Here is a 20,030-nt window from a genome sequence, read left to right on the forward strand (position 1 = left end):
CACTAGGAGAGAGAGAGATGGGATGTATTAAGTGTCCTCACACATTTCAGTCCTTAGTTAATGCTGCTCCTCCATCCCCAAACCTGACCTTAAATTCCACAGAGACACCCAGAGATTTATAAATGTATTCCATATTGCTTAAGATCTTCAGAATCATGTTTCTGTTTTTTCCATCTAAAATAATCAAACTAGTAAAATAAAAATCTATATAAAGACTCGTGACAGTTACAGTGCAAGCAGTTAAACAGCTACACCTTAGGTCAGGATAGAAATACCATTAGGTCACCACATTACCATACTTATGTTTTCCAGTGTAACCAGCTTTACATGCAATTATTGCATTCTGTTAACTAATATATGTTTTTCTTAATGTTAAATTGCTGGTTTCAATTATCTACCTCTGAGAAAATCTTTAAAACCACAGAGGTCCTATGTTTTCCCGAGGCTTTCCATATTATCAGTTCTTTAAATTTCCATAGGTAAGCAGCCCACTCTGAGGATAATGGCCTACCATGCTATCGTGCCTTATATTTTATTAGATTTTTATAGCTTGCATTTTGCCAACACAGTACCCACATAATCTTTTTTTGAGGTGTCTTGTCATCATAAATAATAAATTTTGTATATAATTTTGATGGTTAACTTACAAGTAATTTGATAAACTTTATACCAATGAAAATAAATCACTTACATTAATAAGTATGCCATATCATGGGACCTTTGAAATAAAAATTTTTCTCTCCATGACACAAATCTTTGTAGAACTTCATTAGCATCCCCATTAGTTGAAATCTTATTTTGATCTGACCAGAGCTCCAGAGAAGTTAATGTAACCAACAGTTTAAGCTGAGAATACATCTGAAAACAGAAGATACATGATATACGGTTTTAGGTAATCATAAATATAACACTATATCTCTCTATGTAATGCTAATATATTCGATTTACTAATTTTTAGAGATGAAATCCATTGGTGGAAGAAACTAGTTGGTAGGACTATATAGTTTATAATAGTGCATATACTATTTATTCAAACAATGTTACTGTATTAATATGAATGTTTCTTATTTAAATATGAAACATAAATACTCACAGTGTTGATGAGACTAAAGATATGGACAACTTTCTCAGATGCAAGTGCCACTTCAGAGCCCATATAATCATACTGAAGGACAAATTTTGTTTTTTTTTTTTTTTTTTTTTTTTTTTTTTTTTTTTTTTTTTTTTTTTTTTTTTTTGTTGTTGTTGTTGTTGTTCAGCTCTATAATTTTTTTTTTTTTATTTTACAAATTTAATCAGTTATACATATACATATGTTCCCATATCCCCTCCCTTTTGCGTCTCCCTCCCACCCTCCCTATCCCACCCCTCCAGGCGGTCACAAAGAACCGAGCTGATCTCCCTGTGCTATGCGGCTGCTTCCCACTAGCTCTCTACCTTACATTTGGTAGTGTATATATGTCCATGCCGCTCTTTCACTTTGTCACAGCTTACCCTTCCCCCTCCCCATATCCTCAAGTCCATGCTCTAGTAGGTCTGTGTCTTTATTTCTGTCTTACCCCTATGTTCTTGATGACATTTTTTTCTTAAATTCCATATATATGTGTCAGCATACAGTATTTGTCTTTCTCTTTCTGACTTACTTCACTCTGTATGACAGACTCTAGGTCCATCCACCTCATTACAAATAGCTCAATTTCATTTCTTTTTATGGCTGAGTAATATTCCATTGTATATATGTGCCACATCTTCTTTATCCATTCATCCGATGATGGACACTTAGGTTGTTTCCATCTCCGGGCTATTGTAAATAGGGCTGCTATGAACATTTTGGTACATGTCTCTTTTTGAATTATGGTTTTCTCAGGGTATATGCCCAGTAGTGGGATTGCTGGGTCATATGGTAGTTCTATTTGTAGTTTTTTAAGGAACCTCCATACTGTTCTCCATAGTGGCTGTACCAATTCACATTCCCACCAGCAGTGCAAGAGTGTTCCCTTTTTTCCACACCCTCTCCAGCATTTATTGTTTCTAGATTTTTTGATGATGGCCATTCTGACTGGTGTGAGATGATATCTCATTGTAGTTTTGATTTGCATTTCTCTAATGAGTAAAGATGTTGAGCATCCTTTCATGTGTTTGTTGGCTGTCTGTATATCTTCTGTGGAGAAATGTCTATTTAGGTCTTCTGCCCATTTTTGGATTGGGTTGTTTGTTTTTTTGCTATTGAGCTGCATGAGCTGCTTATAAATTTTGGAGATTAATCCTTTGTCAGTTGCTTCATTTGCAAATATTTTCTCCCATTCTGAGGGTTGTCTTTTGGTCTTGTTTATGGTTTCCTTTGCTGTGCAAAAGCTTTGAAGTTTCATTAGGTCCCATGTGTTTATTTTTGTCTTTATTTCCATTTCTCTAGGAGATGGGTCAAAAAGGATCTTGCTGTGATTTATGTCATAGAGTGTTCTGCCTATGTTTTCCTCTAGGAGTTTGATAGTGTCTGGCCTTACATTTAGGTCTTTAATCCATTTTGAGCTAATTTTTGTGTATGGTGTTAGGGAGTGATCTAATCTCATACTTTTACATGTCCCTGTCCAGTTTTCCCAGCACCACTTATTGAAGAGACTGTCCTTTCTCCACTGTACATTCCTGCCTCCTTTATCAAAGATAAGGTGACCATATGTCCGTGGGTTTATCTCTGGGCTTTCTATCCTGTTCCATTGATCTATCTTTCTGTTTTTGTGCCAGTACCATACTGTCTTGATTACTGTAGCTTTGTAGTATAGTCTGAAGTCAGGGAGCCTGATTCCTCCAGCTCCATTTTTCGTTCTCAAGATTGCTTTGGCTATTCGGGGTCTTTTGTGTTTCCATACAAATTGTGAAATTTTTTGTTCTAGTTCTGTGAAAAATGCCATTGGTAGTTTGATAGGTATTGCATTGAATCTGTAGATTGCTTTGGGTAGTAGAGTCATTTTCACAATGTTGATTCTTCCAATCCAAGAACATGGTACATCTCTCCATCTATTTGTATCATCTTTAATTTCTTTCATCAGTGTCTTATAATTTTCTACATACAGGTCTTTTGTCTCCTTAGGTAGGTTTATTCCTAGATATTTTATTCTTTTTGTTGCAATGGTAAATGGGAGTGTTTCCTTGATTTCACTTTCAGATTTTTCATCATTAGTATATAGGAATGCCAGAGATTTCTGTGCATTAATTTTGTATCCTGCAACTTTACCAAATTCATTGATTAGCTCTAGTAGTTTTCTGGTAGCATCTTTAGGATTCTCTATGTATAGTATCATGTCATCTGCAAACAGTGACAGCTTTACTTCTTCTTTTCCCATTTGGATTCCTTTTATTTCCTTTTCTTCTCTGATTGCTGTGGCTAAAACTTCCAAAACTATGTTGAATAAGAGTGGTGAGAGTGGGCAACCTTGTCTTGTTCCTGATCTTAGTGGAAATGGTTTCAGTTTTTCACCATTGAGGACGATGCTGGCTGTGGGTTTGTCATATATGGCCTTTATTATGTTGAGGAAAGTTCCCTCTATGCCTACTTTCTGCAGGGTTTTTATCATAAATGGGTGTTGAATTTTGTCAAAAGCTTTCTCTGCATCTATTGAGATGATCATATGGTTTTTCTCCTTCAACTTGTTAATATGGTGTATCACATTGATTGATTTGCGTATATTGAAGAATCCTTGCATTCCTGGAATAAACCCCACTTGATCATGGTGTATGATCCTTTTAATGTGCTGTTGGATTCTGTTTGCTAGTATTTTGTTGAGGATTTTTGCATCTATGTTCATCAGTGATATTGGCCTGTAGTTTTCTTTCTTTGTGACATCCTTGTCTGGTTTTGGTATCAAGGTGATGGTGGCCTCGTAGAATGAGTTTGGGAGTGTTCCTCCCTCTGCTATATTTTGGAAGAGTTTGAGAAGGATAGGTGTTAGCTCTTCTCTAAATGCTTGATAGAATTCGCCTGTGAAGCCATCTGGTCCTGGGCTTTTGTTTGTTGGAAGATTTTTAATCACAGTTTCAATTTCAGTGCTTGTGATTGGTCTATTCATATTTTCTATTTCTTCCTGAGTCAGTCTTGGCAGGTTGTGCATTTCTAAGAATTTGTCCATTTCTTCCAGGTTGTCCATTTTATTGGCATAGAGTTGCTTATAGTAATCTCTCATGATCTTTTGTATTTCTGCAGTGTCAGTTGTTACTTCTCCTTTTTCATTTCTAATTCTATTGATTTGAGTCTTCTCCCTTTTTTTCTTGATGAGTCTGGCTAATGGTTTATCAATTTTGTTTATCTTCTCAAAGAACCAGCTTTTAGTTTTATTGATCTTTGCTATCGTTTCCTTCATTTCTTTTTCATTTATTTCTGATCTGATTTTTATGATTTCTTTCCTTCTGCTAACTTTGGGATGTTTTTGTTCTTCTTTCTCTAATTGCTTTAGGTGCAAGGTTAGGTTGTTTATTCGAGATATTTCCTGTTTCTTAAGGTGTGATTGTATTGCCATAAACTTCCCTCTTAGAACTGCTTTTGCTGCATCCCATAGGTTTTGGGTCGTCGTGTCTCCATTGTCATTTGTTTCTAGGTATTTTTTAATTTCCTCTTTGATTTCTTCAGTGATCACTTCGTTATTAAGTAGTGTATTGTTTAGCCTCCATGTGTTTGTATGTTTTACAGCTTTTTTCCTGTAATTGATATCTAGTCTCATAGCATTGTGGTCGGAAAAGATACTTGATACAATTTCAATTTTCTTAAATTTACCAAGGCTTGATTTGTGACCCAAGATATGATCTATCCTGGAGAATGTTCCATGAGCACTTGAGAAAAATGTGTATTCTGTTGTTTTTGGATGGAATGTCCTATAAATATCAATTAAGTCCATCTTGTTTAATGTATCATTTAAAGCTTGTGTTTCCTTATTTATTTTCATTTTGGATGACCTGTCCATTGGTGAAAGTGGGGTGTTAAAGTCCCCTACTATGATTGTGTTACTGTCGATTTCTCCTTTTATGGCTGTTAATATTTCCCTTATGTATTGAGGTGCTCCTATGTTTGGTGCATAAATATTTACAATTGTTATATCTTCTTCTTGGATTGATCCCTTGATCATTATGTAGTGTCCTTCTTTGTCTCTTCTAGTAGTCTTTATTTTAAAGTCTATTTTGTCTGATATGAGAATTGCTACTCCAGCTTTCTTTTGGTTTCCATTTGCATGGAATATCTTTTTCCATCCCCTTACTTTCAGTCTGTATGTATCTCTAGGTCTGAAGTGGGTCTCTTGTAGACAGCATATATATGGGTCTTGTTTTTGTATCCATTCAGCCAGTCTGTGTCTTTTGGTGGGAGCATTTAGTCCATTTACATTTAAGGTAATTATTGATATGTATGTTCCTATTCCCATTTTCTTAATTGTTTTGGGTTCGTTATTGTAGTTCTTTTCCTTCTGTTGTGTTTCTTGCCTAGAGAAGTTCCTTTAGCATTTGTTGTAAAGCTGGTTTGGTGGTGCTGAACTCTCTCAGCTTTTGCTTGTCTGTAAAGGTTTTAATTTCTCCATCAAATCTGAATGAGATCCTTGCTGGGTAGAGTAATCTTGGTTGCAGGTTTTTCTCCTTCATCACTTTAAGTATGTCCTGCCACTCCCTTCTGGCTTGTAGAGTTTCTGCTGAGAGATCAGCTGTTATCCTGATGGGGATTCCCTTGTGTGTTATTTGTTGTTTTTGCCTTGCTGCTTTTAATATGATTTCTTTGTGTTTAATTTTTGACAGTTTGATTAATATGTGTCTTGGTGTATTTCTCCTTGGATTTATTCTGTATGGGACTCTCTGTGCCTCCTGGACTTGATTAACTATTTCCTTTCCCATATTAGGGAAGTTTTCAACTATAATCTCTTCAAATATTTTCTCAGTCCCTTTCTTTTTCTCTTCTTCTTCTGGAACCCCTATAATTCGAATGTTGGTGCGTTTAATGTTGTCCCAGAGGTCTCTGAGACTGTCCTCTGTTCTTTTCATTCTTTTTTCTTTATTTTGCTGTGCAGCAGTTATTTCCACTATTTTATCTTCCACCTCACTTATCCGTTCTTCTGCCTCAGTTATTCTGCTATTGATCCCATCTAGAGTATTTTTTATTTCATTTATTGTGTTTTTAATCGATGCTTGATTCGTCTTTAGTTCTTCTAGGTCCTTGTTAACTGTTTCTTGCATTTTGTCTATTCTATTTCCAAGATTTTGGATCATCTTTACCATCATTATTCTGAATTCTTTTTCAGATAGACTGCCTATTACCTCTTCATTTGTTAGGTCTGGTGGGTTTTTATCTTGCTCCTTCTCCTGCTGTGTGTTTTTCTGTCTTCTCATTTTGCTTATGTTACTGTGTTTGGGGTCTCCTCTTTGCAGGCTGCAGGTTGGTAGTTCCCGTTGTTTTTGGTGTCTGTCCCCAGTGGCTAAGGTTGGTTTAGTGGGTTGTGTAGGCTTCTTGGTGGAGGGGACTACTGCCTGTGTTCTGGTGGATGAGGCTGGATCTTGTCTTTCTGGTGGGCAGGTCCACGTCTGGTGGTGTGTTTTGGGGTGTTTGCGGACTTTTTATGATTTGAGGCAGCCTCTCTGCTAATGGGTGGTGTTGTGTTCCTGTCTTGCTAGTTGTTTGGCATAGGGTGTCCAGCACTGTAGCTTGCTGGTCGTTGAGTGAAGCTGGGTGCTGGTGTTGAGATGGAGATCTCTGGAAGATTTTCGCCGTTTGATATTATGTGGAGCTGGGAGGTCTCTTGTGGACCAGTGTCCTGAAGTTTGCTCTCCCACCTCAGAGGCACAGCACTGACTCCTGGCTCCTCAATTTGGGATGATTTGTTGTCTATTCATGTATTCCACAGATGCAGGGTACATGAAGTTGATTGTGGAGCTTTAATCCGCTGCTTCTGAGGCTGCTGGGAGAGGTTTCCCTTTCTCTTCTTTGTTCTCACAGCTCCTGGGTCTCAGCTTTGGATTTGGCCCCGCCTCTGCGTGTAGGTCGCCGGAGGGCGTCTGTTCTTCGCTCAGACAGGACAGGGTTAAAGGAGCAGCCTCTTCGGGGACTCTGGCTCACTCAGGCCGGGCGGGAGGGAGGGGCACGGAGTGCGGGGCGTGCCTGCAGCGGCAGAGGTCGGCGTGATGTTGCACCAGCCCGGGGCGCGCCGTGCGTTCTCCCAGGGAAGCCGCCCCTGGATCCCGGGACCCCGGCAGTGGCAGGCTGCACAGGCTCCCGGAAGGGCGGTGTGGACAGTGTCCTGCGCTCGCACACAGGCTTCTTGGCGGCGGCAGCAGCAGCCCCAGCGTCCCACGCCCGTCTCTGGGCTCGGCGCTTTCAGCCGCGACTCGCGCCCGTCTCTGGAGCTCCTTTACGCGGCGCTCTTAATCCCCTCTCCTCGCGCACCAGGAAACCAAGAGGGAAGAAAAAGTCTCCTGCCTCTTCGGCAGCTCCAGAGTTTTCCCGGACTCCCTCCCGGCTAGCTGTGGCACATTAGCCCCCTTCAGGCTGAGTTCTCGCCGCCAGTCCCAGTCCTCTCCCTGCGCTCTGACCGAAGCCCGAGCCTCAGCTCCAGCGCCGCCCGCCCTGGCGGGGGAGCAGACAAGCCTCTCGGGCTGGTGAGTGCCGCTCGGCACCGCTCCTCTCTGCGGGAATCTCTCTGCTTTGCCCTACCCAGGTATGTGGGGAGTTTCTTGCCTTTTGGGAGGTCTGGGGTCTTCTGCCAGCGTTCAGTAGGTGTTCTGTAGGAGTTGTTGCACGTGTAGCTGTATTTCTGGTGTATCTGTGGGGAGGAAGGTGATCTCCGCGTCTTACTCTTCCGCCATCTTACCCGGAAGTCTCTTCAAATTTTGTTTTTTAATCACTAATAAAAATGACTAAACTACCACATTTCAATGGGTATAAAAATGTTAAAATAATGCAGTGCTCAAGTGAAAGGACAAAAGCAGAATTAAGACTTATCAGATGCTTAGTAAGTTCTAGATTTAAGCCTAGGGACATTACATATTAAAATGTGATGGTGATGAGTATCTTCTTCTTTACACATGTAGTTATTTAGGATCAAAAGTTAAGGTTCCAAGACTGCATAACTAATAAGGGTAAGAACCAGGACTCAATCTCTAACTAAACCCCTAAGTCTTTTTGCCTGCTCAACTGTGCTGCCATCTTTTGTCTTCATTCCCATAAGACAACATGACTATATATCCTGGAGAAAAACATGTACTTTCTAAACACAGAGCTCTGAGCACTACATAGTGAACAATTTCAAGAACATGTCTTCATTCAAAGGAAAAAAATATTAACAGTTTCACTGAAACATTTCTAATTTTGTGTGCACACATATTTCTAAGCTTACTTATAATTAATGGTAGAGCAACTATATATACATACACACACACACATATATAATTTAACAGATTTAGATATAGCAAATTACAATCATAGTGAGGGATTTTTACATAGTTCTCATAATCATTAATAGCTCAAGCTGACAAATTTATAGCAAGCAGCAAATTTACAGCAAAAATATTAAAGATTTTAAAAACTCAAGCAAGCTTTGATATAATATGCAGATATACAAGCTTATATAAAAAATGAGAGGGATATTTTTAAAGTATACCTGAAAGTTTTGTATAAATTGACTCATATTAGGCCATAAAACATTGGAATATAAAACACAGTATCACTTAGCTCACATCGTCCAACCACAATGCAATGAAGTAAACTTGATTGTAAAGTTGATAAAAAGTATTTCAATGATGTTATTTTTACTTAGATGGATAACTTGATTGTGGATATATATGATCTTATTCTAGGTAAGTGCACACTGAAGAAAAAGCTACAAATGCAATTTACAACTTACTTTCACATGGAGACAGCACGAATAATAAAGGGAAACAGTATATACCCAGGAGTATAATTGCTGCGTGATATGGTAGCTCTATTTTTAATTTTTTGAGGAACTGCCATACTGTTTTCCACAGTGGTTACATCAATTTACATTCCCTCTAACAAGTGTACAAGGGTTCCTTTTTAACCACATCCTTGCCAACATTTGTTATTTGTGGCCTTTTTGATGATAACCATTCTGACAGGTGTGAGGTGACATCTCATTGTGATTTTGATTTGCATTTCTCTGACAATCAGTGATGTTAAGTATCTTTTCATGTGCCTGTTGGCTATCTGCAGGTCTTCTTGGGAAAAAATGTCTATTCAGTTCTTTGGCCCATTTTTTAATTGGGTTGTTTTTTATATTGAGTTGTATGAGCTACTTATAGATTTTGGATGTTAACCCTTTATCAGTCATATAATTTTCAACTATTTTCTCCCATTCAGTAGGTTCACTTTACGTTTGTTTATGGTTTCCTTTGGTGGGCAAAAGCTTTTAAGTTTAATTAGGGACCATTTGTTTATTTTTTTCTTTTGTTTTCTTTGCCCAAGGAGACAGATGAAAAAAACCAAACCAAAACAAAACAAAAAAACATTGCTATGATTTACGACAAAGAGTGTTCTGCCTATATTTTCTTCTAGGAGTATTATGCTTTCCTGCCTTACATGAAGTCTTTAATCCATTGTGAGTTTATTTTTCTATATGGTGTGAGAAAATGTTCTAATTTCAGTCTTTTACATGTAGCTGTCCTGTTTTCCCAGCGCCACTTATTGAAAAGACTGTTTTTTTCTCTATTGTATATTCTTGCCTCTTTTGTTGTAGATTAACTGACCATAAGTGCATGAGTTTATTTCTGGGCTCTTTATTCTCTTCCAGTGATCTATGTGTCTGTTTTTGTTCCTGTACCATACTATTTTGATTACTGCAAATTTGTGGTATAGTCTACAGTCAGGGAGTGTGATGTCTTTCTCTGTTCTTCTTCCTCAGCACTGCTTTGGCCATTCACAGTCTTTTGTGTTTCCATATAAACTTTAGAATTATTTGTTCTAGTTTTGTGAAAAATGCCATTGGTATTTTGATAGGGATTACATTGAATCTGTAGATTGCCTTGGGTAGTATGGTCATTTTAACAATAGTAATTCCTCCAATCTATGGAAACAGTGTATGTTTCCATTTGTTTGTGTACAGGTCTTTCACCTCCTCAGTTAGATTTATTCCTAGGGAATATTCTTTTCGATGTAGTAGTAAAATGAGATAGTTTTCTTAATTTTTCCTTCTGATAGTTCACTGTTAGTCTATAGAAATGCAATGATTTCTGTATATTAATTTTGCATCCAGAAACTTTATGAAATACATTGATGAGCTCTCCTAGTTTTTGACGGTGTCTTTAGGATTTTCTATGCACAGTATCATGTCATCTGCAAACAGTGACTATTTTATTTCTTCCTATCCAAGTTGGATTCATTTGATTTCTTTTTCTTGCCCGATTGCTGCAGCAAGGACTTCTAATACTATGTGGAATAAAAGTTGTGAGCAAGGACACGCTTGTCTTGCTCCTGATCTTAGAGGAAGTGCTTTCAGCTTTTCACCATTAAGTATGATGTTAGCTGTGGGTTTGTGCTATATGAGCTCTATTATGTTGAGGTATGTTCCCTCTATGCCCCCCTTCTGGAGAGTTTTTCTCATAAATGGAAGTTGTGTTTTGTCAAAAGCTTTTTCTGCATCTATTGAGATGAACATCTCTTTTTTTATGTGGCTGTTGGCTATCTGTGGGTGTAACACACTGATTTTTTGGTGGATATTGAAAAATCCTTGCATCCCTGGGATAAATTCCACTTAATCATGGTGTATGATCCTTTTAATGCCTTGTTGGAATTGGTTTGCTAATATTTTGTTGAGGACTTTTGCACCTAGGTCCATCAGTGGTATTGGCCTGTAATTTTCCTTTTTTGTGATATCTTTGTCTGGTTTTCATACCAGGGTGATGCTGTTCTCACAGAATAAGTTCAGAAGGGTTCCTTCCTCTCCAATTTTGTGGAATCGTTTGAGCAGGATAGATGCTAACTCTTCTCTTAATTGTTTGGCAGAATTCACCTGTGAAGCCATCTGGTCCTGGACTTTTGTTAGCTGGGAGTTTTAAAATTACTGATTCAATTTCATTACTGGCAATTGTTATGTTCCTATTTTCTATTTCTTCCTGGTTCAGTCTTGGGAGATTGAACATTTTTAAGAATTTGTCCATGTCTTCTAGGTTGTACATTTTATTGGCATACAGTTGTTCACATAGTCTCTTATGATCTTTTGTATTTCTGTGGTGTCAGTTGTAACTTCTCCTCTTTCATTTCTGATATGGGCCCTCTCTCCTCTTCCTTGATGAGTCTGCCTAAAGTTTTATCAATTTTGTTTATCTTTTCAAAGATTCAGCTCTTAGTTTCATTGGTCTTTTCTATTGTTCTTTTATACCTATTTCATTTATTTCTCTTCTGTTCTCCTTATGCTTTCTTTCCTTCTACTAATTTTGAGTTTTATTTGTTCTTCTTTTACTAATTCCCTTGGCTGTAAGGTTAGGTTGTTTGAGATTTTTCTTGTTTCCTGAGACAAGCTAGTGTCTCTATAAACCTCCCTCTTAGAATTGCTTTTGCTGTGTCTCAGATTTTTGGATCACTGTGTTTTGCTTTTCATTTGTCTCCAGGAAGTTTTTATTTCCTCTTTGGTTTTACAGGGACCCATTGGTTGTTTAGTAGCATATTGTGTAGCCTCCATGTGTCTGGGGGTCTTTTGCAGTAGTTTTCTTGTAGTTCATTTCTAGTCTCATAGCATTGTGGTCAGAAAAGATGCTTGATATGAATTCAATTTTCTCAGATTTACTGAGGCTTGTTTTATAGTCTAGCATGTGATCTATCCTGTACAATGTGCCATGCGCAGTTGAAAAGAATGTGCATCCTGCAGCTTTTGGATGGAATGACCAATATATCCATTTGGTCAAATGTGCCACTTAAGGCCTTTGATTCCTTACGGATTTTCTGTCTGGATGATCTGTTCACTGATGCAAGTGGGGCGCTAAATTGCCTACTGTTATTGTGTTACTGTCAATTTCTCCCTTTATGTCCATTAATATTTGCTTTACAGATTGAGATGCTCCTATGCTGGGTGCATGTATATGTACAATTGATATATCTTTTTTTGGATTGATGTCTTGATCATTATGTAGTGTCCTTCTTTGTCTCTTATAACAGTCCCTTTTTAAAAACTATTTTGTCAGATATGTCTAACCTGTCTTTCTTTTGATTTACTTTTGCATGGAATACCTTTTTCCATCCCCTCCCTTTCAGCCTGTGTGTCTTTAGATCTGGAGTGAGAGTCTTGCAGGCCATACGGGTCTTGTTTTTGTATCCATTCAACCACTCTATTTCATTTTTTATTGGAGCATTTAGTCCATTTACATTTAAAATAATTATTGATATGTGTGTTCTCATTTCCATTTTGCTAATTGTTTTGGACTTTTTTTTTTTTTTTGCAATACGCGGGCCTCCCACTGCTGTGGCCTCTCCCGTTGCAGAGTACAGGCTCCAGATGCGCAGGCTCAGCGGCCATGGCTCATGGGCCCAGCCACTCCGCGGCATGTGGGATCTTCCCGGACCGGGGCACGAACCCGTGTCCCCTGCATCGGCAGGCAGACTCTCAACCACTGCGCCACCAGGGAAGCCCCTGGACTTGTTTTTATAAGTCTTTTTTGTTCCTTTCTTCTTCTTTTGTTCCCTTTTCATATGATTTGAAGACTATATTTAGTGTTATGTTTGGATTCCTTTTACTTTTGTGTGTGTGTATCTAGTGTAGGTTTTTGGTTTGCAGTTACTGTGAGGTTTTTATAAAGATATAGATATATAGATATGAATGACTGTTTTAAGTTGCTGATCTCTTAATTTCAAATACGTTTTAACAACGATGCATGAATACTCTCCTCCCCTCACAATCACTGTTTTTAATATCTTATTTTACATCTAATTGCTTTATGTATCTCCTTATTCCTTATTCTGGATATAGGTGATTTTGTTAAAAGACCTAAGTCTTTTAACCTTCCTTCCAGCTTTGCATGTGAGATGATATCCTACTTTTACTGTATGTTTGCTTTTACTAGTGAGCTTTTTTCTTTCATAATTTTTATGTTTCCAGTTTTTAGACCTGGCATTTTTCCTTAGCAAAATTGTTTTGACATTTCTTGTAACACTGGTTTTGTGTTGCTGAACTCTTTTAGGTTTTGTTTGTCTGTATAGATTTGGATCCCTGTATCAAATTTGAATGAGAGCCTTGCTGCGTACTGTATTCTTGGTTGTAGGTTTTTCACTTTCAACACGTTAAATATATTGTGCCACTCCCTTCTGGACTGCAGAGTTACTGCTGAAAAGTCAGCTGATAGCCTTATGGGAATTCCTTTTTATGTTATTTTCCTTTTCCTGCTTTCAATATTCTCTTTTCATCTTTAATTTTTGTCATTTTTTTTTTTTTTTTTGCGGTATGCGGGCCTCTCACTGTTGTGGCCTCCCCTGTTGCGGAGCACAGGCTCCGGACGCGCAGGCTCCAGACGCGCAGGCTCAGTGGCCATGGCTCACGGGCCCAGCCGCTCCGCGGCATATGGGATCCTCCCAGACCGGGGCACGAACCCGTATCCCCTGCATCGGCAGGCGGACTCTCAACCACTTGCGCCACCAGGGAGGCCCTTGTCATTTTTATTACTATATGTTTTGGTATGTTCATCTTTGGGTTAATCCTATATGGACTTTCTGGGCTTCCTGGATCTGGATATCTGTTTCATTTCCCATGTGAGGGAAGTTTTCAGCTATTATGTCTTCAAATATGCTTTCAGTTCCTTTCTCTCTCTCTCTCTCTCTCTTCTCCTTCTGGGACCCCTAAAATGCAAGTATTAGTGTGCTTGACGTTGCCCCAGAGGTCTCTTAAACGGTCCTCATTTCCCTTCATTCTTTTTTCTGTTCCACATCTGTAATTTCCATTACTCTGTCTTCCAGCTCATTGATCCATTCTTCTGTATCATTTAGTCTACTATTGATTCCTTCTAGTGTATTTTTCATTTCAGCGATTGTATTCTTCATCTATGTTTGGTCGTTCTTTATATTTTCTAACTCTTTGCTTAAAATTTCTAACATCTTGCTCTGTGCATCCATTCTTCTGCCAAGTTCTCTGATCACCTTTACGAGCCCTACCCTGACCTCTTTCTCAAGTATGTTGCCGACCTCCACTTCACTTAGATCTTCTTGCGGGCTTTGATCTTGTTCCTTCATCTGGAACGTGTTCCTCTGTAGCCTCATTTTGCCTAAGTTAGTGTTTGTATGTTTATGTACCTGATAAGTTGGTTGTGTTTCCTAATGCTGGAGAGTGGCCTTCTGCAGGAGACCTCCTGCGTGTTCCAGCAGCATCCTCCACTCTCTTCACCTGTGGTATAGACTCCAGTGGTTCCCCAGTGTGGGCTGTGCGGGTCTTCCTGCTGTGGCAGGCTGACTATGTGGGAAGTCTGGTGGGCTTGCTTGGCCCCTGGTGCAGGTGGTTGCTAGCGTTGCCTCGGGCACAGGCTGGCAGCTGCTGGTTGTCAGGACCAGGTCACAGGGCAGCTGACTGTGACACTCCAGGGGGCTCTGGGGATAGTGCTGGCTCACTGCTGTATGGAGTCAAGGTCCAGAAGACTCCAGGGCTGTAGCCCGCCCACTGGTGGGGGAACCCAAGTCCTGGGGTTCCTGCCAGTCTACTGGTAGGCAGAGCTGGGTCCTGGAGTCTGGCTGCAGGGCCCAGGGGTCCCAGAGCTAGTGTCGTATCATTATTTCCTATTCATACTTTTATAAAAATTATTTAAAGATCTGAATATTTCCTTTTATGCAAAAAATCTAGAACATCATGAAACTCATTGAGAGACATAATGACTAGTGATAATGGACAAAGCAAGTTTTTTTTTTAACGTGCTGCCTGCCCGTAAGCTTTTGCTAAAACGAATTGTATAAACAAAAAGTTCCATAATCAAATATGTTCCTATGAATTATTCTTCCTATTTTTTAAAAATGGAATTTCCAACAGAGAACCCAAGCAATTACACAGCATAAAATAATCTTATAAAAGATAATATTTAGGGCTTCCCTGGTGGCACAGTGGTTGAGAGTCCGCCTGCCGGTTCAGGGGATGCGGGTTTGTGCCCCAATCTGGGAGGATCCCATGTGCCGCGGAGTGGCTGGGCCTGTGAGCCATGGCCGCCGAGCCTGAGCGTCCGAAGCCTGTGCTCCGCAACGGGAGAGGCCACAGCAGTGAGAGGCCCGCGTACCGCAAAAAAAAAAAAAAAAAAAAAAAAAAGATAATATTTAATAAAAGGATCTTCAATTGAGTAATAAATGAAATAGCTTATTTTAAGATGGAAATTGATTTAAGGAAGAGTTTCACCACAATTTTGGGTGGATCCAGAAGTATATGCAGCTAGTTATAATCCAATAGATTACAGTGCAATACAATCCTCCCTTATATATGAAGTTTTACATTCTTTCTAATAAATATTGGTATTGATTCCCCCATGCCAATGGAAAGGCAAGTGACACCATTTTTTATGTACTGCTATACTGAGATACAGATTTTGAACAGAGTGACGTATATCTGCATTGCAAATAAAGATTCTTTTACATATCCCCTTTCAATTTAAATACAAAAAAGATACAATGAAAGATATCAATAATGCATACCAAGGCTTTATCCATAATGACTTGTATTTTCAGAACTCTTTTTAACAGCACACCAGAATTTTTCTGCAAAACAGAGAACATGAATTAAATAAAACACTTAAAAATTTTTACATTGTTCGTAATTATCATGTACATTATATAATTATATACATACAGACACACACACACACACACACACAGAGTTATAGATAGATACACAGACAGAAAGATAGAGAGATATAGGTAGATAGATAGTTAGGTGGTAGATACATATACAAATACATAAAGCTATAGATATTAGAGAAATAAGAGGATTGATGTTCACTGAGTAAATAAGCTGGTGAGATTCTGTATGAAAATTTTAGGAACAAATCAGAAGTTTTCACCTTATATTCTTCAGAATTAGAATCCTCAAAAAAGTTACTGAAATGAGGGAGAATCCTTGTTCCTTCCTCTGAAAACCTTCCTCTTGGTCCCTCACCCCAACCTTCAAGCTAAACAAATTCCCATCAACTTTCCCCCTAACGTTCTCTATTTTATCATCATTTTTGTACTTGTAATTATTTATATTAACTTTATTGTGGCCTACCCTCAATAAAATGCATCTATTTTAAGAATACAGTTACATGAACTAGTAGCAATATTTACACCCATGCAACCATTTCCATCACTAAAATAAATAATGTTTCCATCACCCTCTTCCAAGTGAATAGCCTACAAGTCTCAAGGCAACCAGTGATCTGCTTTCTCTGACCATAGGTTACAATAACTTACCCTAGAATTTCACACAAATGGAATCATATTGCATGTCTTCTTCTATATCTGGCTTCTTTCACTCAGCACACATCTGTGTTGCTGTGATTATTAGTGATCCATTTGTTTTATTGCTACGAAGTATGTCATTTTAGAAACACAAAACAGTTTGTTTATACATTTGACTGTTGATGATCCTTTGGATTATTTAATCATCTTAGCTATTGTAAATATAGTGGCTATGAATATCCATGTACAGGTCTTTGAGCAGTTATAGTCTTTCATTCTTTCTTGGTTACTTAGAATTGGAAAACCTGATCTGCATGATACTTGTATATGTGTAAAGTAGTACAAAAGTTCCAGATTACTTTCTAAAGTAGTTTGATCATTCTGCTTTTTCTCCAAGAACTAATAAGAATGTCAATTGCTCCACCTTCTTGCCTGTATTTGGTATTGTCAATCTTTTGCATTGCATGCATTCTTGTCAGTCTGTACCGAGATCTCACTGAGGTTTTAATTCGCAGTTCTTGGGTGATTAATGATGTTGAACATCTCTTCACAGGCTTGTGGCTCATTAATGTTTCTCCAAGTCCCCTACTAGAAATTTTATGTTTAGCTTTGACTATGCTCTAATTCATGTTTTTGGAATAAGGGTCAATTCCCATTTTATTCCACGTGGAAATCCAATCTTCTTGCATCATTTGATGAAGAGATCATTCTTTACTTTTCAAAGTCCTTAGCACCTTTGTGGATAATAATTTGGGCAAGAGCACATGGGTCTACTTCTCATCTATTGTGCTCCATTGTCCTATACGCCTACCCTTATACCAAAAACACGGTATGTTTCTCCACAGCAGGGGTCAGCAAACGACAGCCCATGGTATAACCACCTGTTTGTAAAAACATTTTATTGGAACACAGCCACCCCCATTTGTTTATAGTTTGTCTATGCTGATTTCACGCTGCAAAGGGTGAGTGAAGTAGCTGCAACAGAACATATGCCCCACAAGCCTGACATATTTACTATCTGGCCACTTAAGAAAAAGCAATGTAAGTCCTTCACCTTGTTCTTTTTTTCAATTTTCAAAACTCTTTGACTCTACTAGGTATTTGCATCTCCTTATGAATTTGAGAATCAATTTCTACAAAATGTCTTCTGGAATTTTGATTGGGATTACACTGAATCTACAGATCAATTTGGGGAAAATGAATATCTTATCTTTCTTTTTCCCTGTGGCTTTGCCAGACTCTCTTAATTAGTCCGGATTGCCTTAATGGAGATTCTTTAGGACTTTCTATGTAGAGAGTTAGATCACTAAAGAAATAGGGTTATTTTTCCTTTCAAAAATTTATACCCTTTATTATTATTCTTTTTCCTATTGCACTACCTAAGAACTCTAGTAAAATGTTGACTGGAAGTAGTGAAGGCAAACAACCTTGCATTATCCCTAATCTCAGGGGTGGTTTTCTTCAGTTTGGGGCTATAACAACTATACCATAGACTAGGTGGCTTAAACCACAAACATGTATTTCTGACATTTCTAGAGGCTGGAAACTTCAAGATCAAGACACCAGGAGATGTGATGGCTGGTGACACCACTCTTCCTACTTTGCAGATCTCCTGTACGCTCATGTGATGGAGAGCAGAGAGAGGGATCCCGTGCCTCTTCCTTTTTGTATAAGAGCATTAAACCCACCATGAGGGCCCCACCCTCATACATAATCTAACCCTAATTACTTTCCAAAGGCTTCAACTCCTAATACCGTCCTATTGAAAGTTAAGGTTTCAAAACATGAATTTTGGGGAAACACAAGCCTGCAGTCCATAACAGGAGCAAAGCATCCAGTCATTTACATTCTTTTTTTTTTTTTTTCTTTTTCTTCTTTTTCGGTACGCGGGCCTCTCACTGCTGTGGCCTCTCCCGTTGCGGAGCACAGGCTCTGGACGCGCAGGCTCAGCGGCCATGGCTCACGGACCCACCCGCTCCGCGGCATGTGGGATCTTCCCGGACTGGGGCACGAACCCTTGTCCCCTGCATCGGCAGGCGGACTCCCAACCACTGCGCCACCAGGGAAGCCCGAGTCATTTACATTCTTCACGTTAGCTGTGGATGCTAGCAGATGCTCTTTATGAGATCAAGGAAGTTTTCTATTCCTACTATTTACCATAAATGTGTACTGAATGTTGCCAAATGGTATTTCTGAAACTATTGCCATGATTCTGTTGTTTTCTACCAAAATCTGTTAAATTCATTCAATTCCTGTTTTCTTTACTGACTTATGTAATACTGTCTCAAAGTCTTTGAAAAAGCACACGTTTTTGGAGTATAATGGCAACTTGACTGGATAACAAGTTGCTGGGATATTGTGTACCCCCCTGGAGAAGCCATTTTCTCTACTCCCTAGTTAGACATTCTTGATTATCTTACGAGCACTACATTTTGGCAAAGGCTAATTCCAGTCTGAGTTTTTCTACCTTTGTGGGTGACTTTCTTTGAGGCCAAGATGCCTATAGCATTATTCATTACTTATTGATAAAGTCCAAAATACATTGTATCTTGGTGTCACCAGTTTTGATAAGGATTTTTTGTAATTTGAAAATTTTCAAGTTCAAGACTTCTTTATTTCAACAGAGCTTCCTTCCTTTATAAGTTGGAATACTTTGGTTGTGATTTTATTCATGAATGACAATATTGATTATCCTGAGTTTACATTAGCAATCTTTCACACTCTATTAGTCAGGGTTCCCCAGAGAAACAGAACCAATAGTATATGTGTGTATATTTACACATTTCATATACTTATTATAATTAGATGTATTACAAGGAATTGGCTCATATGGTTATGGAGGCTGGCTGGTTAGTGGGATGGAGACGTGGAGAGAGTTGATGCTCCAGTTCCAGTCGGAGAGCTGTCGGCTAGAGAGTCCTGTCTTACTCAAGGGAAGTTACATCCTTTTCTTATATTCAGGACTTCAACCTATTGCATGAGGTCTACCCACATTATGGAGGACCATCTGCTTTACACAAACTCCACTGATATCATTCTTAATCTTATCAAAAACACCCTCACAGAAACACCCAGAAAATCTGACTAACCATCTGGGCACTGTGGCCCAGGGAAGTTGATACATAAAATTAACCATTACACAGTTTTGGTTTTCTCTGCCATCGTTTTTATGTCATTGCTTTCTCTATTTCTTTAACCCTGACTATAACATCACCTTGCGGTTTTAGCAGTGTCTATTCTGTTATTTACTTCTTCTATTGTCAATGTCTTTCATTTTAAAAATGGCTTTATTTTTCTCTTATGTTTATTTCTTGAGCACTTCCAGTATCTTTAAACAGACTGTGTAAGGGTAGACATGTGAGTGCTAAAGAACGTTATCTCTGGAATTGTATTATTTAGGTTAGAATTTTAAAGCTGTAACTTACTGGAGGATTTCCTAGGAAATGATTTAAACTCTCTAGGTCTCTGCTTCCTATCTGAGGAGAGGGACAATGGTCCTCATTCTCAGAACTGTAGAAAGAACTGGAAAGACAGGGTATACTGTAAAGCTCTTAGAACAATAGGTGGCACCTGTGAGGCAGACCATGAATATATAACAACATCAATATGGCTTTTTAACTCACTTTGGATCCTGTATATGTCTTACATGTTATATTTATATTCATTC

The 20,030-nt window shown here is 38.6% G+C and overlaps 1 protein-coding gene across 1 annotated transcript in view; it reads right to left on the bottom strand.

Moving 5' to 3' along the window:
* Window positions 1–20,030, bottom strand: part of LOC132481189 (A disintegrin and metallopeptidase domain 3-like) — a 90,937-nt gene that overhangs the window by 42,022 nt on the left and 28,885 nt on the right. Inside the window, exons 7-9 of the mRNA XM_060085861.1 lie at window positions 15,623–15,685; window positions 1,094–1,165; window positions 692–858 (exon numbers count right to left, since the gene is read on the bottom strand). Of these exons, the coding sequence (XP_059941844.1) occupies window positions 692–858; window positions 1,094–1,165; window positions 15,623–15,685 (302 nt within the window). The remainder of the gene's footprint in view (window positions 1–691; window positions 859–1,093; window positions 1,166–15,622; window positions 15,686–20,030) is intronic.

Source organism: Mesoplodon densirostris, chromosome 20 (genome assembly GCF_025265405.1).
Source record: "Mesoplodon densirostris isolate mMesDen1 chromosome 20, mMesDen1 primary haplotype, whole genome shotgun sequence".
Classification (NCBI taxonomy): domain Eukaryota; kingdom Metazoa; phylum Chordata; class Mammalia; order Artiodactyla; family Ziphiidae; genus Mesoplodon; species Mesoplodon densirostris.